Source organism: Crocodylus siamensis, chromosome 11, assembly GCF_052110815.1.
Source record: "Crocodylus siamensis isolate JL-2025a chromosome 11, ASM5211081v1, whole genome shotgun sequence".
NCBI lineage: Eukaryota > Metazoa > Chordata > Crocodylia > Crocodylidae > Crocodylus > Crocodylus siamensis.
Genome location: NC_143405.1, coordinates 52,982,216 through 53,003,888, shown reverse-complemented (window position 1 = coordinate 53,003,888; position 21,673 = coordinate 52,982,216). Strand labels below are relative to the sequence as shown.

The window sequence follows — 21,673 nt, the reverse complement described above, 5'->3', positions numbered from 1 at the left end:
TAGTGAATAAGGACCTAAGTGTGGATAAAGTCCCTTATTAACCTTCAAATCAGATTCATTTATAAAGGGATGCTGTAGCCCAATGGCAGGAAGCTGGGCTATAGAGTCAGAGCAAGGCTGCTATGTGGATCTCTCCTTGATTTATATGAAAGATTTATTACTGATAGGGCCTTCAAAGGACTGCTGTATTTGTCTTGTCTTGACTGTTGGATTTTACCTCCACTTCTTGCCTGCGGGGATCTTTTATTCTTTAAAAAGAAGGAAAACAACACTCACTACAAGTCTCTTCCCAAAGCTAACAGCAAAATGACTAGTAAACTGTCCAAGAAGAAACAACATTCATAGATTCATAGATGCTAGGGTCAGAAGGGACCTCAATAGATCATCAAATCTGACCATCTGCATAGGCAGGAAAGTGTGCTGGGTTCAAATGACCCCAAGCAGATGCCTATCTAACCTTGTCTTGAAGGCCCCCAGGGTAGGGGAGAGCACCACCTCCCTTGGGAGCCCGTTCCAGACCCTGGCCACTCGAACTGTGAAGAAGTTCCTCCTAATATCTAATCTAAATCTGCTCTCCTCCAGCTTGTGGCCATTATTTCTTGTAACCCCTGGGGGCGCCTTGGTGAATAAATACTCACCAATTCCCTTCTGTGCCCCCCTGACGAACTTATAGGCAGCCACCAGGTCGCCTCTCAACCTTCTCTTGCGGAGGCTGAAAAGGTCCAGTTTCTCTAATCTCTCCTCATAGGGCTTGGCCTGCAGGCCCTTAACCATACGAGTGGCCCTTCTCTGGACCCTCTCCAGGTTATCCACATCTTTCTTGAAGTGCGGCGCCCAGAATTGCACGCAGTACTCCAGCTGCGGTCTGACCAGCGCCCGATAGAGGGGAAGTATCACCTCCTTGGACCTATTTGTCATGCATCTGCTGATGCACGATAAAGTGCCATTGGCTTTTCTGATGGTTTCGTCACACTGCCGACTCATGTTCATCTTGGAGTCTACTAGGACTCCAAGATCCCTCTCCACTTCTGTGCCACCCAGCAGGTCATTTCCTAGGCTGTAGGTGTGCTGGACATTTTTCCTCCCTAGATGCAGCACTTTGCATTTCTCCTTGTTGAACTGCATTCTGTTGTTTTCTGCCCACTTGTCTAACCTGTCCAGGTCTGCTTGCAGCTGTTCCCTGCCCTCCGGCATTGGATAGTTTTAAGACAAGGATCAGCAAAGGAGCAGACAAAGATCTACAGGTATCACTAGACCCAAAGAGCTTTTAAAGAAGGCATTCAATGTAGATGCATCTGTGGTAGCTAAACTGCTGATTCTTTTCAGCTTCTCTACAATCACATTTTGCTGCTCTTTGCAGAAGAGTGCTAGGAACATTTTTGCTATGACAATGTGATAATAAAGCAGCCAAACTTGCACTGAATCTTTCTGTAGAACTTCTCATCACAGAAATTCTGGAAAGTTTAAGCCTTATTAATAATTTCCTTAACTTCCACTCCATAGCTAAGGGAGAGAAGGAAGGGAAGAGAAGCACTGCAAACTCCAGTTGCATGGCAATAATTAGCTAATGTTGCTTTCCGTGAGACAAGAGTGTGTTCAGCCTTTTGGCCAAGATGAACTGCAGCGTCATTTTTTCTATCTGATATATTATATATTTATTGGAACGTTGTATTTTGCCACTGTGTTCTTGCAGCAGGAAGAGACTATGTGCCCTCACATGAATCAAACTGAGCCCAGTCTGCAGACTGGTTGTCTCCTTTTCCAATTATGGCTCCCATTGTAATCTCCAAACTAAACACATCTGAAGGATGAGTTCAGGTTTATAGCTGAAAGTGACTGCAGACAGCTTGAGAATCTCTCTACTATAATGATAGCACACCATAAAGAAAACCTACAGTTTGGTGGCTGAAAAATATACAGTAAGCTTTGCCCTAAGACAGGGGTGGACAAAATGGCGGATCCAGCCCATGGCTGGACTCCATTTCCCAGCAGCCCCTGCCCGCATGGCTGGGGCCAGTTTCCATGGAGACCCCAGCAGCAGCCACACCGTGATAGTGTGGGACCAGGGTTTCCATGGATGCTGGCCCCAACGGCACTGGCAGAGCATGCGGCAAGGCAGGGGGCTGCTCTGTGGCTGAGCTGGACTCTTACAGTGGTGACAGCGTGATCCAGAACCAGGGCAGAGCCATGATCTTCAGCCTGCAAGCTCTGGGCACAACTGGGGTGTGCAGGCAGCAGATTGTGGCTCTGCCCCAGGTCCAAACTATGCTGTCACCACTGCAAGCAGCCAGGGTACAGCCACAAACTGCTGCCTGCATGCCCCCGGACCACATTGTCACTGCTGCAAAATCCTGGCCCAGCCCCGGAGCAGCTGCCCACCCTGCCACATGCCCTGCCAGTGCTGCTGAGGCCAGTCTCCATGGAAGCTGGCCGCTGCTGGGAAATAGAGTCCACTGCCAGCTGGATCTGGCCCGCAGGATAGATTTTGCCCACCCATACCCTAAGAGATATATAACAAGAGGCATTCTCCGGGGCCAATCTACCAATGCCCTGCCCACCTGTTCTGGGCCAACCACCTGCCTTCTCGTCTGCCATGCCTTGTTGTTAATAAATTGTCTTAATTAGGTGGGAGGCCACTTATTTCTTGCCCAGATGCCAGGGGGCCCTATCTGCAGCTCTGTTCCTCCCCTACACCACAGCCCAAGCCTCGCAGATGGCATCCACTGTTCGGCCCCATCACCAGCCCCACTCTGGGCCCCAGAATCCTCCAGTTTGAACCCCACCTGGATCCTTCCACTCAGGGAGCCTGCTCTGTCTTCATTCAGGGCTGCCTAGCTCCCTGAGCTGTTCCCCCTTATGGGTGTGGTCCCCCTGGGACCTTTGGTTACGCTGGCCCTGGCCTCACCTCCAGGCCAGTCAGAACCCCAGGCCCTCAGCTCTGGGTGTCCCTCGTGGTGGGTCCCTGGTCCTTCAACCCTTCTGGTGATGGCCCCAGCATTGACTAGTTGGGGGATTTCAAAACAGGTTCTGAGTCTATAGCTCCACTCTCTCTCCACCTTCCAGACCCTACAAGAGGGTAACCCACCTGGTTGTGGGAGCTAGGGTTATTAAGGTGCCCCAACTCACCTTTCACCAGAGTGGTAACTGGCCTGATATTTCCTGGGGGCTCCCGCGCCACTGAGAGCCCCACCAGGCCACCCACTCCTGGCAGGGTGCAGTTTTAGGTCATATCCAGGACCAGAAGCCTCCAAGCCATCCTCTACAGCTCCTGCCCTTACCTCCAGGATGATGCATGAAGCCTTGCAGCCAGGCGATGTTGCTGCCTGGTCTGCCAGCAGCGAACTGCCCTGTTTATGTAGGCAGCTAAAGATCTAAAATGGCCACCGCAATCAAGCACCTGCAGGCTGTTTGGCTCAGTTCTTGAAGTGGCAGGCACCAACAGTGTCCTGCCACAAGATACCTTCTCAGGTCTTGTGTTCTCCCCTACAACATCCAGCAGGTGTATTAGTCCTTAGCTTGTTGAAATGCTCAGCTGACTTGAGATGTTGGTATCCTGGTATGTGGGGTAACAATGGTTACACATGCACAGATCAAGTTCTTGCTCTGATTTTTTTATATGCGTTTTGCACAAGAATAAGCAATTACATCTGATGCAAGGCAGCAGGAAATCAAGCTAACGCTCTCTGGTTAGCTCTCTACTTAATCAGAGGCATAACAGGGAAGTTATGCATGCTGGACATAACATAAAAATGCATGCTGCTATTTTTTAACTCTCCTGCCCTAACTGCACTGTCTCCCCATCCCCGTTCTCCCCTCCCCTTTTCACCCCTTAGTTACTATCCTTCATCCACAACCATAATGATCTGAAATAATTTTGTGGCATGAAGGCATTACTTTCCCCCTCATGAATGCAGTGAATTTTGCTGAGGTTTTCTTCATCGGGGAATGTGTACAGTGAAGAGAAAAATTCAATGAAGAGAGTGCTTAGACCTGTGGACAGGAACAGTGTTTAAGGCTTTTTACATCCCTCCCCCCTAGCTTTTGACAAGCAATGTTTTATTTACACCTTCTTTAATGAATCCAGGTCCCTTGTGTCGAACCCAAATGATCATGCGGCAAAACTCACTTCCACTGTATTTCCCAAAGAACACAAAATTGAGAGATCCTGGTCACCACACTGTTATTTGAGAAATATGCTGCCCGCCCTTCAGTTGCACAGGTTTATGCATAGCTATATCTCTGATTTTCTGAACAATTCCAGTTGTCTTTTCTCGCTTTCTTTCTAAACCAAACACAAGCCCTAGTTGCAGTCTTTCAGATGCTCTGAAAACTGAAAAAAACATTTTGCAAAAAGTAAATGAGAATTTTTTTTAATTTTTCCTATCCAGCATTAAATGAAGCTGTTAAATTGGGGGATTAGGGAGAAGTTCTTGTTGTATTACCCTTTTTGTGAAGTCACATTGCATATACTTAAAGTTCACGTCTGTATAAAAGAGAAGGGAGATGAACACATTCTTCTTTTGACATCCTTTCTGGTAGCAACTTGCAGCTCTTCTTCATTAATAAAACTAAATTCAGGGATCTGTCTTATTACAGCAGAAACTGGCAGTGACCTCATATTTAATATTTACTGAACCATCTTTCCCTTAGTGGCAGAATTGTTTTACCCATCTTCAATAAAAGTGAAAAGAAAGAATACCTCTAGTTAGGGTGCTTCAAAGGCCTGGATTAGTCTCCCTTCTCTGCTACAGATTTGTGTGTGAGACCAGGGTAGTCATTTAGCCTCTCATTGATTAAGTTTCCCATTGCTAACAGGAAAATAACAGCACTTCTCTACTCCACAGGGATGTTATAAGGATAAATTTACTAAAGATTGCAAGGCAGTTAAATACTATGATAATGGACCATATAAATACCTAAGAAGATTAAGAAGGATTATTTTGTGTTTCAGGGGCTTGACTGAGAGACTCAGAGGATTTTAGTTTCATACACCAGCACTCCTAGAAACACCCTTTTTGACCTTCGCAACAAATCTCTTGGGTTCTCAGTTCTTCACCTGTAAATGGAGATACTTTCTCATTCCCATCTGCTCTATCTGGCCAGCAAACACTTCAAGCCAGGACCTATATTTTCCTATAAGTATGTGCAGTTCCTGAATCCCAGCTAAAGATTCCAGATACTACTAACATTTAAATAATAAAGACACAGAATCCACAGGCCTTGGAATATATGGAAAATGGGCTTGAAAACCATGGATATGGCTGCAGAAACAGGATTGTACTTCTGAGTTTCATATTTACCAGCAGACAACCCAATGGAGCTCTTGCAATTAAAATCAAAGTTGAATTTGCGAGTGTCAATCCACTCCATTCCCCCCCCACCTTTTAAAATATCTACTTTAGGATGGTGGGTTCTGGATTTGCTGGCCTGTGGAGAACCCATTAGAACCTGCTCTGTGCAAGAGCTTGAAGTATCATATAGGAACTGGGATTCAAGGGTTGCAACCCACCCCCCTTTTGGGGTCCTTTGATGAAAGCAGCAGATGTATATATAGGACAGAGGGTTATCTAGGAGTGGGGGAAATCTAACACCATTTTAACAAGTGGATGTCAAAGCCTAAGAACAATCATTCAAACACAAATAGGGCTCACATTGGGCGCTTCTCCATATGCATATTAATGCAAAGCAACACATTCTATGGCTTATTGCTCTGGGCATGCCATTTGCACATGCACCCAGGACTGCAGCACATTGAGCTGGGTCAGAGCAGCCTTGGCTGGCAGGGGGCCCAAGGGCTAGCCTCCGAAGCAGGTGCAGTTTCCCCAAGCCCAACATACTGCGGAGAGGCTGGCTGGGGTACAAGCGTGCTTCAGTTCAGGGCCAGCTGGCAGGCAGCCCCCTCAGTGAAGCACCCTTGTGCCCGAGGTGTGCTGCTGTGGAATAAAAAACTCTGCAGCAGAACAGTATTTGTATTTACAAGCACTACCCTGCTGTGGAGTAAAATAGTTTAGTCCAGCCTAATAGGGGTGCACATCTAGACACGCAACACTTTCTGTTCAGCTAATTAGTCTACTGTGCAATAAACAGCTCGTGTAGGTGTGCCCACTGATCATTTACATGCCCGAGTTAAATGCCTGCTCCTTGTTCCAAAGCATGCTGGAAACAAGCATTTAAGTCAAAACATTTGTCTAGAGCATTCTTACTTCAGTTGTATTCAGCCTGGCAATAGTGTTTCTAAGCACGCAGAGCCAGTGGATCTTCTATTATGAAAAGACACTGCCATCTAGTGCTGAAGCTAAGCTGAGATCTAGTTTAGTAAAACCTGCAGAGAAAAATGAAAACCTGTCTGGATTATTAAGTAATAAAACTCTGTTCTCATTAAGAAATGATCTTTGGACATCTGTCCCGATTCTAATTTTTTGCTACAACTGCACACAAAATCAGAGGTCAGAATAAAACTCAATGAGGCAAGCCAAAGCTGTTAGACTATAGTCACTTTGAGCCAACAGAATATTTATGGACTTGGTATTTACCTCTATCATATGGCCATCTTCAGCTGGAAAGCCATCAACCAAGCAAATGAGCAATAAACAGCACTTCCAAAATATGTTGATAATTAAGTGGAAGCAAGTGGAATGTGCAAAGAATTAAATAGGAAAAGCGCTGGCAGGACGCGCCCTAGACCTAAATAAAAAAAGCCTCGTCTTGGAGAGCTGGCACAGGAATAGTTTTTCAGCACCTGTTTTTACGTGTAGCTAAAGGATACGTTTGGATGGTGCATCTCAGCTGAGTGAACACACTGCTTTTGACAGTGAGAAGTGGAGATTATAGCTTGGAATTAATTTGGAAGATGTGAGTTTGCCAAAGAGCTAGTTCTGAGAGACCACGCGGAAAAATCAAATTGCTGTCTTTTGGGCTTATTTTGGTCTTCCGCTTTACTACCCACCCCACCCCAGGTGGTATTTTTCTCATTTCTGGTACAAGCCAGCTATATGTAAGCATTTGAAAGAACATGCCTCCTGAAAGCAATAGATGTTACCTGGCCCTAGCAAGAATTAACTGAATACAATCATAGGCCACATCCAGGCACGTCTGCAGTGCCACGTACTGCATGTTTAGCTGTTCTCCATGCTGCAAGGGAGCAGTGTGTGGGGGGGGGGCAGGGGGGGGTTGACCCCTGTATATCCAGGCGTCAAAAACCCTGCACAAGAAAAAAATAAAACAGAGCAGCACACACAGGGGCAGCATGCACCACTCAAAACTGGACCCTGGCTGGCCAGAGCCATGCTCCAGCTGCCCGGCCAGGCCCCAAGCAGCAGGATCACCACTGCTCCAGCCTTGGGAGGCCCCCAGGACTCCAGGTAAGGCTGTTGGGACAAGCCCAGTGCTGGCCCCAGCCTCCCTTTCCCCACCTGAAGTAACCTGCCAAGCACTAGAAAGTGCATGGCACATGCATTTCACAGGAACAGCTAGTGGTAGCACAAGGTGTAGTTGTCCGTGGGGAACCAAACATCCATACTCACATAGATGCAGCCAGACTTTGTTGAAAATCAGCTGCTAAACTATTAAATAAAGGGGAGTAACACATCTGTTTGCAGTGATGTTCTTTGGAAGTGGAAAAGGAACAGAAGTAACTGAAATGTCAGTGGCTTCCCTTGTCCGTTTGAAATCTCAGCTTGAAAAATAATTCTTTTAGGATTTAATTCTGATTTTAAAACTGTCCTATTGTACAGCAGCTCAACAATATTTATTGCCCCTAAATAACTAGCTTAACACCTGACACTTTATTGTGTTTAATCAAGAGCAGGTACTGAATTTATATACCTGTGATGCCTTAGGTCTTCTAAGGAGCTGAGCCTTTGCAGTTAACTAGAAATCCAGTCAACTTTTTACACAGATGAATTGAGTTAGGGATGTCAATAGACAGTGTAGAGCTGCAAGAAGCCTTTCTTCATCCTCTGCTCAAGGGCTAAGGACAATTGTGAAGCCCCTTTGTTCTCAAAAGTTGCAGCAAGGGAAGTTTAGGTTAGATATTAGGAGAAATGCTCTCACTAGGAGGGTATTTGTGCATCTCATAAATTCATAGATGTTAGGGTCGGAAGGGACCTCAATAGATCATCAAATCTGACCACCTGCATAGGCAGGAAAGTGTGCTGGGTTCAAATGACCCCAAGCAGATGCCTATCTAACCTTGTCTTGAAGGCCCCCAGGGTAGGGGAGAACACCAGCTCCCTTGGGAGCCCATTCCAGACTTTGGCCACTCTTGCTGTGAAGAAGTTCTTCCAAATGTCTAGTCTAAATCTGCTCTCTGTTAGCTTATGGCCATTATTTCTTGCGACCCCCAGGGGTGCCTTTGTGAGCAGAGCCTCACCAATTCCCTTCTGCGCCCCCATGATGAATTTATAGGCAGCCACAAGATTGCCTCTGAACTTTCCCTTGTGGAGGCTGAAGTGGTCCAGGTGCCCTAGCCTCTCCTCACAGGGCTTGGCCTGCAAGCCCTTAACCATATGAGTGGCCCTTCTCTGGACCCTCTCCAGGTTATCCACATCCCTCTTGAAGTGTGGTGCCCAAAATGGGATGCAGCACTCCAACTATGGTCTGACCAGTGCCCGATAGAGGGGAAGTATCACCTCCTTGGTTCTGTTTGTCATGCATCTGCTGATGCACGATAAAGTGCCTTTAGCTTTGCTGATGACTTTGTCACACTGACGACTCGTTCATCTTGGAGTCCACTAGGACTTGGAGATCCCTTCCCGCTTCCATGCTACCGAGCAAGTCATTTCCTCGGCAGTAGGTGTGCTGGACATTTTTCCTCCCTAGGTAGTAAAGCCTTGGCTGGGATGATATAGTTGGATAGTCCTGATTTGAGCAGGGAGCTGGACCAGATGATCTCCTGAGGACCTTTCCAACCATAATTTTCTATAATTCTATGAAAATGGCTCTCCTTGTCCTCTTACTAAATACATACACACTGGCCTCTTAAGGTAGCTGACCATGAAGAGTGAGTTATAGACATGGGATGGTATGTGCATTCCCTCTACTTGCAAAGGAATTAGAGTGAGAGGATAATGCCTAAAGGCCAGTATTTTCTAGGTCTCTATAGGTGATTCAGTGGATAAGCCTATTCTTCTCATTTGCCGTCCCCAGAGACATAACGAGCAACTTTTGCAATCAGGGCAGAGGCTTTTTTCTGTTTGATTAAAGAGCCATTAACTATCAGATTTTTTCTCTTGGGTCAATACTTGTAGAATACGATCAATTCACTGCTTCACTTTTCTGGATAAACTAGTAGCTGAAACTTCTAACAATATGCATTTTCCAGACCTTGAATCATTCTTGTGTCATTTTCTGAACGCTTTCTCATTTTACAATCCTTTTTCTGGGGTGTGAGCACCAGAACTGGACACAGTATTCCAATCATGGTTCTCTTCAAGCCATTTTAAATAGGTAACACTCCCTCCTTTCTTAATATTCTCCTTATCTAGATCTCCAAGAATAACACTCCATCCTCTTTGCTGAGAATGTCAGTAGATATTCGTGTAACTAACTATTTACTTGTATACCTATATTCTTTTCAGTGTTTTTCCATCCCAGGATACAGTCCTCCATCCTTAAAGTGTAGCCTACAATGTGGGATCATGCCAAGAAACTTATTCACTGACTCCCATTGTCCTTTAGCAGGTGCTCCATCAAGCCTCAGCTACTTAATGCTTGCTTTCTGTGAGTTACAATTAATACCAACAGATTCATCCTATGGCGTCCTTCTTACCTGCTGCAGAATGCGTGATGATGCTGTAAATGCTGCATTATGTTCTGCGATAGCTCTCTGTGAAGCTAGAGAGATCTCAGGCTTGGGGAAGTCAATAATGGGATACACCTGCAATTTAGAAAAAGTGGGTTAGAAATCCAAAGTGCTTGTGACAAACTACTTTGTGTATGATGGTAAAACGATATGCTAGCTACAACATAAGGAAAGGGTATTGAATGTGTTTAGGTCATAGATTCACAGATGTTAGGGCTGGAAGGGACCTCAACAGATCATCAAGTCCGACCCTCTGACTCTGGCAGGAAAGAGCACTAGGGTCAGATGACCAGGTGCTTGTCCAGTCTCCTCTTAAAGACCCCTAAGGCAGAAAAGAGCACCACCTCCCTTGGAAGCCCATTCCAGATTCTGGCAACCCTTACTGTGAAAACGTTCTTCCTGATGTCTAACCTGAATCTGCTCTCCATCAGTTTGTGGCCACTATTTCTAGTTACTCCAAGGGGTGCCTTGGTAAACAGAGTATCCCCTATGCCTTGCTGCCTTCTCCCCCTCCCTCCCCCCGATGAATTTGTAGACAGCCACAAGGACTACCTCTCAGCCTTCTCTTGCTGAAATGGAAGAGATTCAGGTACCTAAATCTTTCCTCGTAGGCCTTATCTGCAAGCCCCTAACCATATGAGTGGCCATTCTCTGGACCCTCTCAAGGTTATCCACATCCATTTTGAAGTATGGCTTCCAAAACCGGATGCAGTGGTCCAGCTGGGCCTCACCAGTGCCACACAGAGGGGAAGTATCACCTCCCTAGACCTGTTTGCAATGCACCTGCTAATGCATGATGAAGCATGGTTAGCTTTACTGATGAAATCATGCATCTTGATTTATACCAATTTTATCATAACATCACAGGTATTAAAGTGCAAATATGTCAGGAAAAGAGACCATATCCAGACGTCATCCTCCTATTTAGAGGGTGACATACAGACTCACAGTGACTGAAAGTAATCAGTGTTCCCCATGTGACAGCCCTAGATTCAACTGTGTTATGTTGGGCGAATTCCACTACCGAGTCCACTTTGATTCAAAAGAACATAACCCTGTTGACTTAAAAAACTTCTTTGGAAAGCCTTTTCTTTTCTACTCAGTGTGGGAAAGTTTATGGAAAATGTGTTGGTTCTTTGGGTGTGAAAGGATGATCACTAATGTGGTCAGTGTGCCAACTGTAAATCTTTAGGAGGGTTTTTGTGGTAAGATTTGATTCTTACTACAAGCCTTGTATTTTTTTTTGCATTCCTGGGTCTCCATTGAACAATACACTTCTGGGGGTATTAAATGCCCCCTCTGCTGGCTTCTATATCCCTAAACAAAAGATGCAGCTAAATCCCAGTGGCAGAATCTCAACTTCAATCTTGACATAAGAGGGTTAGTTAGATGTTAAGCTCTTTGCAATAGGGAAGAGGCTTTGCTGTGCTGTTTATGTTTGTACGGTCCCTAGTGCAATGGCTTTGTGGCTGTACTGCAAAGAGCAAGCAATATTAAAGACCACACGGGTAATGTATAAACAATTAATGGTGTGTGGTGCTGGCTGTTACCTTTAAAAAAGAATCAAGATCAAAATTTAACATTAATATGGAACTGATTGTGCAGGAAACACAACAAAACATTTCAGGCCTTTTTGAAGTATGTTTTAAAATACAACACAAAAGAGTCCTCCTGTAAACCATGTGGCCAGTGGCACAGGAACTGAACAGGAAATGGCAAACACCTGCCTAGCAGTTTGCTAGGGGGGATCTATCACTGTAGATTCCCCAAGACGACCAAAAAACTTCAAGTTGCCCAGGGCTCAAATGGTTTTCCATTCAAAGAAAAGGAGTTTCCTTCTTTGTTTATCTAAAGTGCAAACAATCCTCGTTTCCCTTTTGTAGATAAATATATTGCTCCTCCACTCTGATCATGAACAGGATGAGAGCATGTCCATACAGTTAGGTAACCCAGTTCAGAGGTATTCTTATATAGCTCTCAGTTCTCATGGTGCCCACATGATGCGCCCAGTGCCAAACGCACACCAAATGTAGCACATTTCTTGTCTTAAAAAACTTTTAAAAATAGAAAAAGAAGAAAGGAAACGGGTTACCCCAAAAGTGTTGTAAAACAATGGTTGACCATATTAGAAAGTCTTTTTTTGTATTGTTATATAATGACAATAATATCCTGCTGCTTTACAGTATGTCCAACACTAGCCAGACGAGTTGTTGTAGGTGGAATGGGCTTTCTGAAAGAACATGAATCTATCTGTGGTTGTATTAGTATTTAGTATTTCTATTGTGATAATGCTTTGGGGCCCTAGTCATGAACTAGGACCTCTTGTTGTGTGCACTGTACAAAGTCAGAGTAAAAAGATGGTTACAGTGACTTTGGTCACTGTAGACTTAGACATTTTGTGTGTGAGCAGTCGAACCAAAGGGAGCTGGTTAAATACTTTGAGGAGAGGATAATAATTAGTGGAGAGAAAAAAGATATCTCCCTAGCTTTGATATGGGTTAGTCCAATGAATTCAGCCATCTGTGACCTGATATGACTGAACATTTACTTTGTCACTGTGTTGGCTAATTGCATTTTTTGTCAGCCAGAAAAGCAGGCCAAATTTTCCCACTGGGAAGGAAACGTACTGCCGCACAAATGTGTACTTCATCACATATAGCCCATGTCCTGCATTGGTTCAATTATTTTGTGTAATACATTTTCAAGCTGACAGACTTGTGATCAGAAACCAGTGTTGTGTTACTCAAGGTATCTCTATTCCCAGCCTGTGTACGTAACCTGGTTAGCTTTCCTTCTTCCAAATATTTTAGGAATGCAGGTAGAACATGTCTTGGCTGGTTTCTTCAAGGTGTGGAAGTTTGTATGTTCCTTTCTCCTATTAGCAAAAACTTGTGAAAACAGCAAGAGCTCTATGTCCCATAAATATGAACCCATGGCATAATAGTTATATTGCTGTCATGTAGCAATGGCCATGTACAGGCATTATGCTTCTACTGCTCCCTCTCCCACAAACTCTTCTCAGAAATTTCCATCAGTAGAAATGAATGCATGTTTATGGCCAATGGCCATATGCACATACAGCAGCAATTGGGCTGCTATAGTAAGTTCTACCTGCCCTTCTATCCATTTCATAAGGAAAAGATCTTCAACACATCTTTGGCAAAGAGGGACAAAGTCTGGAAATGATTGTAAGGTGGGGAAAATCCCAAATTTCTTCCTGCCTTAAGTTTTACACTTACCAGAACATTTTCATCTTTAAATACATTCTCTCCATTGACCTTACTCAGCAGCTCTCCTGGAAAGTCCAGCTGATGCTCCGAAACAAATTCAAACACATTGTTCTTCCTATGGGAGGGGGAGGGGGAAAGCATCAAAGGTTATTTTTAGGACCCTGAACCTTTTTTTAAACATAGGAAGAAGGCTTTAATTTGTCCTGCTTTCAGAGAGCAATATTAATTCTTCATAACGTTTGTACTCTCTGGCAACACCATCTTTTTTTTTTCTTTAACAACCTTGTATGTTTTTATCACACAGATGACTGTTGCATAAATGGTTCTAAAATTAGGGAACTTCATGGTCATCAATAACCCTTACAGCCTTCAAAATAATTTATACATGTATTAACTCTTTACTGCAGGTGAAGCCATGTATCTTCTTTCAGAAGCTGTAACTTCTACAGTAATGAATTATGATGTTCTGTACTTTGCAGGATACAGGCATAGTTATTAAATGAGAATGACTTCAAAAGGTAGCCATGCCATTCTAGAAAAGATACTGTATATATTTAGAGACATACAGTGGGATAACATGCCCTACTATGTCACTAAATTGCCTGAGGGATGACATGTGTGGAGGATTTAGTAATGAGATACAGAGTTTTTCATCTCAGGATCACTGCTCTGATCCAGAAGGGTAGCATGATCCAAATTTGTTTCCATCTGTTGGCTATGTTGTATCTTGTGCCAAATGAATATGTGGCACTGCTTCATTCCCTTAGCGGGCTTGGATGCATATCATAAAACCACAAACAGCATCTCTCCTGGTCTACCACTGGGATGGCTGGTGGGTATTTTTGCGTTAAACATGGTTATAAGGATGAACTGGTTTGTTGGGGTTTTTTTGGAAAAAAAAGTTTGAAAAACAATGGCATTGGTGCCATCAGCCAGAAGTTGGGGAGCTATTTAGGATGTATGGTTTTTAACTAACCCTCACTATCTGAGATGTTTTGAGACCCATCTGTTAGTTCTGGCACGAGAGCTCCCAAATTGGAAGAATTAATCCTAGAGCAACAACATAGGAAAACCGGCGTTCCCATGTAGTTTAAAACCTGGCAAATGGAGTTTAGTCACTAGACTCAGATGTCAAATCTGGCACTGAAGCAATCAAATTAAAAGTGCTAACGTTATCCATTCTGCTCTGACTCTGAACCTAACATTAGCTCAGGCAAGCTAATTCATTGCAGTCTCTGCACAATATAGATATTTTAACCACTGGATGGTTTTGATTACAGGCAAGGTAGGATAGTCTTTTGAGTCAAGTACTGGACAGGGATTCCAAGCCTTGCATTCAATTTCTGGCTGCAATCAAGCTCCCAATAAACTAAATGGGAAAATTCTCACTAACTTCAGTGATTTTCAGTATTCTTATTCTCTGTCCAAAAAATAGGAATGCATTTGTCCTTTATTTGTCATTATTTGTTCTTCTTCAACAGCAGGGCCCTAATATTGCATGGGACTCAAGGCATTGCTGTCAAGCAAACTATAAATTCAAAAACCTACTAAGTTTTAGCCATTCCACTTACCAGGTTATTATCAGCTGTTTGAAATGCAAGAGCTTTTTCTCTCCTTGGCATGTCATACAGGTTTTATTGCCACGCCCAGAACAAGTGATACACCTTTTGAAGGAAGGCATCAAGAATTGAAATGGTTAAATTCCTTTTTATTCAGAACTGCTATTGCCAGTTCTTTGATAGCCTTAGGTAAAGTAGTAATCCCAGGCATTCTTCTTTTCTTTTTTTTTTTCACTGACAGACAAACGTTTTACTGGCACACATTTTTACTGTCAGTAAAAAAATTGTCTCGAGTTGGCATTTGCAGCAATGGATTTATACCCTGAGGTCCTTCTCACTCTGCACCCCCAGCTTTACTCCATACCACGCTGCACTACCCAGCAACCCCTAAACTTTACCCCCACTAGTCCCACTTCCCTAATCCCAGCACAGACCACTGAAAAAACCTGTCTGCCACGCAGCAGTATTATAAGATGGGAAGCAGCAGCAGCACATAACTAGAGGGGGAGGGACCTACAGGGGTCTACAGTCCACTGAGAAAAAGCTTCCCACAGGGTACTGTACTGCCTCTTGGTGGCAACACTCTGCTCTGTCTGTGCTTCAGTTGAGCTCTGGCTGCCCAGCTTCTCTCCAAGAGGGAGCTTCACAAAACAGCCAAAGCCTGACTGTTTTTATGGAGGACTTAAATTTATCTATGGTCTTTGCAGACAGGCAGTTTTAGCCTGACGTTTTACCAACTGTCCATAAATTTAGACAGCTGGCAACCCTGTGAAGAAGACTGTTGCCTACAAAAACTGACATCACTCTGAACCAGTTAGTTTCTAAGGTTCCATCCTTCCCTGCCTTCTGCCTCAAGTGGTTACAGTTAAACACCTAAGGGCCGGCAGCCCTAGCTCTTAACGCATTTTTAGAGCTGCTGTTTTGGTGCGTTTCTTTTCGAATGCATTTTTGCAAGCCACTAAAGGGGTTAACAAAATTCTGTGCGTTGAGTATGCTGCCTCATTCATTACTCCCTGATTCAAGGGATGCACCATATTTGTTGGATAAACTGTATAACTAATGCCAGAACAAAGACTATTTGTAAATGCAGAATTAGTCAAAGAATGTATTTGTGCATGTAATTAAGGATAATAACAATTTCCCTCTACAACTATAGCAGGCTGAGTGTCACTTTCAAGACACTGTTATCTCTGCCTCCAACAGATTACAGTTTGATTGCATCAACACAACCACATTAGCAGCAGTTAACAATTGATTCATTAAAGCTCTTCAAGCCATCATTAGCCCCAGTGGATCTATGCTTTAAAATTATTGCCCTGATAATGCACAATACCATCTCTGTTGTTTTAAACTTAATGGATCCACATAAACAACATAGTTTTAGAACACAAGCTTTTTTGGGTCAATTAAAGATCATTTTAAGCACACTAAGTTTTACCTGTGAAAAGAACAAAACAAAACAAACCACAATGGATCAGTAATTCTCCAGGCTGCACTTGCTTTAAAAGCTGAACAAATGGTCTGTAGACAGATAAGACCTGAAGCAAAACCCAAGTTTGGTCAAAAAGTTTCCACCAACTACAAGGGGTTTTGGATCAGATCCAGAAGGTTCCCCCACCTATTATGGATGTTAGCCACCACTCTCTTCCTTTTTAAAAAAAAATAGAGGGCTTAAAACTTGTTGATAGGGTCACCTAATCTCATACCTATATTATAAATTGTAAAATATTTGTCATCTGTCTTAAAGCTTCAGGTCTTGGAGTAGTGAGAATCTTTGTTTTCATTGGTAAATTAACTGTCTATGGTTACAGAGAAAATCCAGATAATGTAATGGCATTTTAATCACAAAAAAAGTCCCTCCCCGCTTCAAAAAAGAGTATTATTTTTAATAAATCCCATTCATTTTCACATGCATATAATGAGTTTTGAAAGCCTGGCTGATGCAAACTATCTGGACTCTTGAGGTTTGCAATACAGTGGAAGTATAGTACATCTGATATTTGAGCATTTTTATTATTACTATTCCCTGAATTGTACATGGGTTCCCAGGCAGTTAAAAAAATCAACTCCCAGCTTATCCTGACTCTGCTACATGTTCTTTACCTGTGGTGGGAGAGGGAAAATAAAACTGGATTTGATTTTTCTTTTTAAGTGATCTTCATGTCACTGTAAGCCTTGGAAAATAAAATCCTTTAGGCCTTGTCCTACATCAGCTGTAGCCACACAAGACAGCTACAGGCTTCAGCAGGAATGTTCATGTAGGTCTGGGCCTTATACATAAGGACTAACTCACGGAAATCATGAAATCAGGCAATCTCCATGAAATGCATAGGGGTAGGAAAAAAAGACTTAAAAATAAAATCCTGGCTCCCCAGTGGGACCCAGCAGTCCTCCCAACTGCACACCCCAACATGAATGGGGCTGCTTGTATGAAAGCGAGCAGGCGAGATGGGCTGAGTTTCCTACCTGTCATGTGGCCCTGCCCCTCTCCACCAATCACCAGTGAGGGTTGGGGTTGCACAACAGACAGCCTTTTCAGCCAGTCAGTGGTGAGAGTCAGGGCCATATACTAGACAGCCCTACCCATCAATCAGCAGAAGGGGGGCAGGGTCACTGTGGACCTTTGACGAATTGGAGGTGTGGGGGGCTTCAGCCACAATAAGCCCATGAAATTGGCCGACCACCACCTCAAGTTGGGTAGACCCCTATTCATACCTATACCCAGTGCAAGCTTTCCAACTTTGTGCTACTAATGTGCTTCAAACATGGCCTAAAAATACAGAGATGGATCATCAGCCAGTGAAAATTGGCACAGTTCTACTGATTCCAGTGGCAGCATTTCAACTTATTCCACTTGAGCATCTGCAGTTGTGCATACAAAGGAAAATGTTCAGGTTTTGCTGTTCTCCTTCACTGGGTGCAATTATTCTAGCAAAACAATGCCTATGGAGCAATGGTTGTAAAACACAGATAGGTCCATCAATAGGCAGATAACTTTTTGGGAAGGGAGATGAAGGAGAACAGACAGCACTGCAGGAGTGGTTGCTCCCTTGCTCCCAGCCTCCTCCTCCCTGCCCCACCCCCCAGGCAGGCAGGCCATGCCATGGGAGCAGCAGCTAGGGGCTCTTTTTAAGTCCCTGAATCAGGTAAGATCCTGTCTCCCCCTGCTCTCATCACCCACTCCCTTTCCCCCTAACTGCTCAGCAGTACCTGTATTTCCCTCTTGTCCCCACCTGCCTCCCCCTCCACTGCTGCTGTCCCTGGCTGACCTTAGAGGCTGCATGGAGGGGAGCTCCAGAGCCACTCCAGTGGGCTCCATCAGTACTGTGAGTGAATCCAGGCTCAGGGGCAGTGACAGTCACAGCCCTGCTTCTGGGCTGGTGGGAAACACTTGGGGGGATCCGGCAAAGATGGGGAAACTACCCATCACCACCACTGCCACAGTGCCTGACTGTCTCGGGATCTGCTTCCTGCAGTTACAGCCAGAGCAGGACACAAGCGTTTCTGGAGATCCCCACTATCCCCGGGTCATCCAGGGACAATAGCAGTAGCAGGCAGGGAGCTAGCAAACAGAAGGGCAGGGGAGTTGCCTCTTAGCATGGAGAAAAGGGAAGTGGGGGGACCTTACCTGCGTTGGGGACTGAGAAACACATCAGCAGCTGCTGCTCCCATAGCATGGTCCCAAAGGGGGTGCAACCGTGCCACCACACCCACCCTGGATCCGCCTTTGGGCCCATTTTACCTTTTCCGGCCAGTCCCTGAACACATCTGACACCTCCTTTGCTGCTTTCTCCTCTGTCGTGTTCCACTGCAAGAAACGCACCTCATCTAAAAATACCAGAGATATAAAATATACCTCCTGTTCCTAAGGTCAACAGTGTTTCAGATTTATGCAAATGAGACTTCACATGTAAAGTCTTGTTATGCTTTCTAAACATAGCCCTGCTCTGTCAGGTTCTGCAAAAAAAATTATGTTAAGTACGTCCTTTGCACAATAACAGAATGGAGGCTAGCTTGAGTGTCATTCATATGAAAGAGGCTGTTATAGATGTCTTGATAAAATTCCCCCCTGAAATAAGTGGGCAAGTGTTCCGAGATTAAATGAATGTTACATAGGTGCAAGTTGTGCATGTAAGTAATGACTAGTAAACTACTTTGCAGATGTACCTGTGTTTAATCAGAACAGATGCAACTAAACAATTGCTTTAGCTGTGCAACAATGGTAACTCTTCTGAGTGCTCCTGCAAACGTTTGTGGAGGGGAAGCATATAAAAAAAAGGCCAAATTCACGAGGGGGAGCAACTCAGTAAGATTCCTCTTACACGAAGTAACTCCTACTTTGCTGGGTTTGGAATCTGAATAGGTCAGAATAGATCGAGTCATTTGCTCTTCTGTGCATCTAGACACAGAAACAAAGAACCAAACTGAAAAAAGAACTACTGCTTTTACACTCACCCAGTGTAACAACTACACGGGGGAAGTGTTCTCAGTGTAATATATCTCTATCCACCATTGATGGATTTCCAGATAGGCTTCTTTTCATTCAAAGTTTGCCACGCAGATTCTAAATATATGGAGCTCCTGATGGGAATTTGGAATGAACAAGAATGCAGGTTTGGGGCCTTGGACTGTAGGGGTTAGGAATAAAACAAGGCTATCTTTTATATCTGTCCTCATACCCATCCCAAATTCTGGATATAGTAAGTCAAATAGCACTACATTACTTGTGAAAGAAACCTCGAACTAAAGGAATTAAGAGATAGTGGTAGAAGTAGGAGAGCATGGTAGGAGAGGAGGAGATGCTGTCTTGAAGAAGCCATAACTGCTACTCACCCAGCCTGCACCCTGGCACCCGCTGCATTTGTATCTACCATGACCATGACATTTGTGGCATGCCTGAAATCAGAATGATGTGCATATATAAAGCTACCAGGGACCATCAAGATAGGAACATGCAATCATTTTACATCAAACTTTAGAGACAATAGCTTAATCTCAATAGAATACTATCAAATATAGTGAAAAAGTCCATAACAGACCATTCAAAAAATATCAATAATAAATTATGTTATAAAAAAGAATACAGCAAAAAGAAGAAGAGGAGGAGAAATATTCTGAGATTCTTTTTTATTATAGTTTATTTAAAATTTTACCTGATTCAACTAACTATAGCTTTCTGCCTCTCTGTGGACAAATTCTATTATGAATAATATATATTTTTTTAAAGTTGGGAAAATGTTCTGCCAATTTTTGTCAAGATGAAATAGAAAAAAGAAAGAAGAAATGCTGATTTTTTTTCTTTAATAAATATTGGAGCAAAAAATAAATTAAAGTAGCAAAAGAAAAGAAGATTAGAAATAATTCAATTGCACCGATTTGCTGTTTTACTAAAACTCAGTAAAACCATGAACACTCTGTGTGTGTAGAGATGTGACAATAAAGAAAAGTTGTATACTAACACTAAAATACATGTTAGAGCTCTCTTTTATGACCATAAATAACTAGATTAATAAAATGCTTGTCTAAGCACTCATATCCTAATTAACAATGCACTCTGTCCTTGATTTTTAACTGCCCCATAGGGGATTACCTTAACTAAAGAAGAGTGCGGTACTCGAAACTTTCTTGTATCGTCGTAAAACAGTGGTGGAGTCTGAACTTTAATGTCCCATGGCCGAGGAGAAGTGCCGTTTTGTGGTCCATCTACCAAGTTACCTGTGATAGGAAGAAGACCTTGTATAAATGCGTGTCAAATTTTGGCTTCCTGTCTGTGGTTCTAGAGTAGACTCGGGGCTTCTCCATCTTCTTCCCACTGGCACACCAATCACTACCACAACTAGCAGGAACTAAATAGTTCTGTTAGTATTTCTGTGAAGGATTAGGATGGGGATGGAGAGTGAACTGCCCACTTTCTCCATTTTATGCCTTCTTAGGGTCTTCTTCTGGATCTTCTGAGGTCCCAGAGTAGTTGAGCCATTCAAGTCTGGGTTCATGCACATTGCTCAAGCGGAGTGAAAGAAGGTTATCCATCCTGTACCTTTTCTCTGGACAAATAAAGGATGTCACTCTTTCAGTTGTCAATCTAAATTGTTTCAGATGTACTAGAAGTATTTTTCACGCTTTTTTACTGTGGAGAGAGGCTGCTTTCTTCCAGTGGAAATAATACCTTCTGTTTCCAAAATAAAAATCACAAGACGTCACAAAATAGAAATAAAATGAAGTTAGGTCAGTTTAAAAATGTGTTCCATCCAGGGAACTATCCTCCAAGTCCCGCAGTTCCTTCATACAATAGGTCATGTCAATCACTTCAGTAAGCTTCTCTTCGGAAATGATTACACTTGTCTTAACAAAGCAGATCTCATTGTATTCTGAAGTTCTCTTCTTACTTTTTTTAAAGTAAGCTCTCTTTTTACTTTTTTGCAGTCACATATACTGTAGTCATGAAAGTTTCTCTAAAGGACCAATTTAAGTTTACTTTCTCGTCTTGTAAACCAAAGGCTTAAGGTACTGTAGCCCAGTGATCCAGCAAACATGTGCAAAAATGCATGAATTCTTTCCATTTTCCAATTACATATTAAAATCAAGTCATTGATTTGCAGTAATTTGAGCCCACCTCTTTCTCCCCCTGCTATAAGAGTCACAAGGTGACTTCCACTGTTTAAAATATGTACTATACTAGAGATGAATCCAAAGCCAAACCCTAGATCCAGCCATCCTTCCCCTAAAATTGGCCAGAGTTCAGATCCCTTATCTCAATCAAACTTTTCATCTCTGGCCAATATGCACTAGTAAGTGACAGTCCAGCATGAGACGGTATAGTATCAGGGAAAGAATGAATGACTAATACCCAAGATATTCCTCCATGATCTTGGTCAAGGCACTTGGGTCCAGACCTTCAAAGGATTTATTCTCATTGATTAAAGTGCCTAAGTACCTTTGAGAACCTGGGGCCTTATTGCGCCTTGGCTCAATGGAAATAATAATACTTCTCAACATTACAGGAGTGCTCTGAGGATGAAAGCATTGCAGATTAGGAATTGCTCATATATGACTTCTATAAAGGGGCATAGGAGAATCTCAGA

The 21,673-nt window shown here is 43.4% G+C and overlaps 1 protein-coding gene across 3 annotated transcripts in view; it reads right to left on the bottom strand.

Annotated features, from left to right (window-relative positions):
• The window catches only part of LOC149855895 (protein SSUH2 homolog), a 43,619-nt gene that overhangs the window by 4,148 nt on the left and 17,798 nt on the right, over positions 1–21,673 (bottom strand). For 2 of the 3 annotated variants that reach the window (XM_090022635.1, XM_090022636.1), the window contains exons 6-11: positions 20,182–20,306; positions 19,425–19,487; positions 18,334–18,419; positions 14,604–14,696; positions 13,042–13,147; positions 9,770–9,877 (exon numbers count right to left, since the gene is read on the bottom strand). In XM_090022635.1, the coding sequence (XP_089878761.1) occupies positions 9,770–9,877; positions 13,042–13,147; positions 14,604–14,696; positions 18,334–18,419; positions 19,425–19,487; positions 20,182–20,306 (581 nt within the window). Of the gene's footprint in view, positions 1–161; positions 249–9,769; positions 9,878–13,041; positions 13,148–14,603; positions 14,697–18,333; positions 18,420–19,424; positions 19,488–20,181; positions 20,307–21,673 lie in introns of all 3 variants that reach the window. The other variant, XM_090022637.1, reaches the window with a different exon arrangement.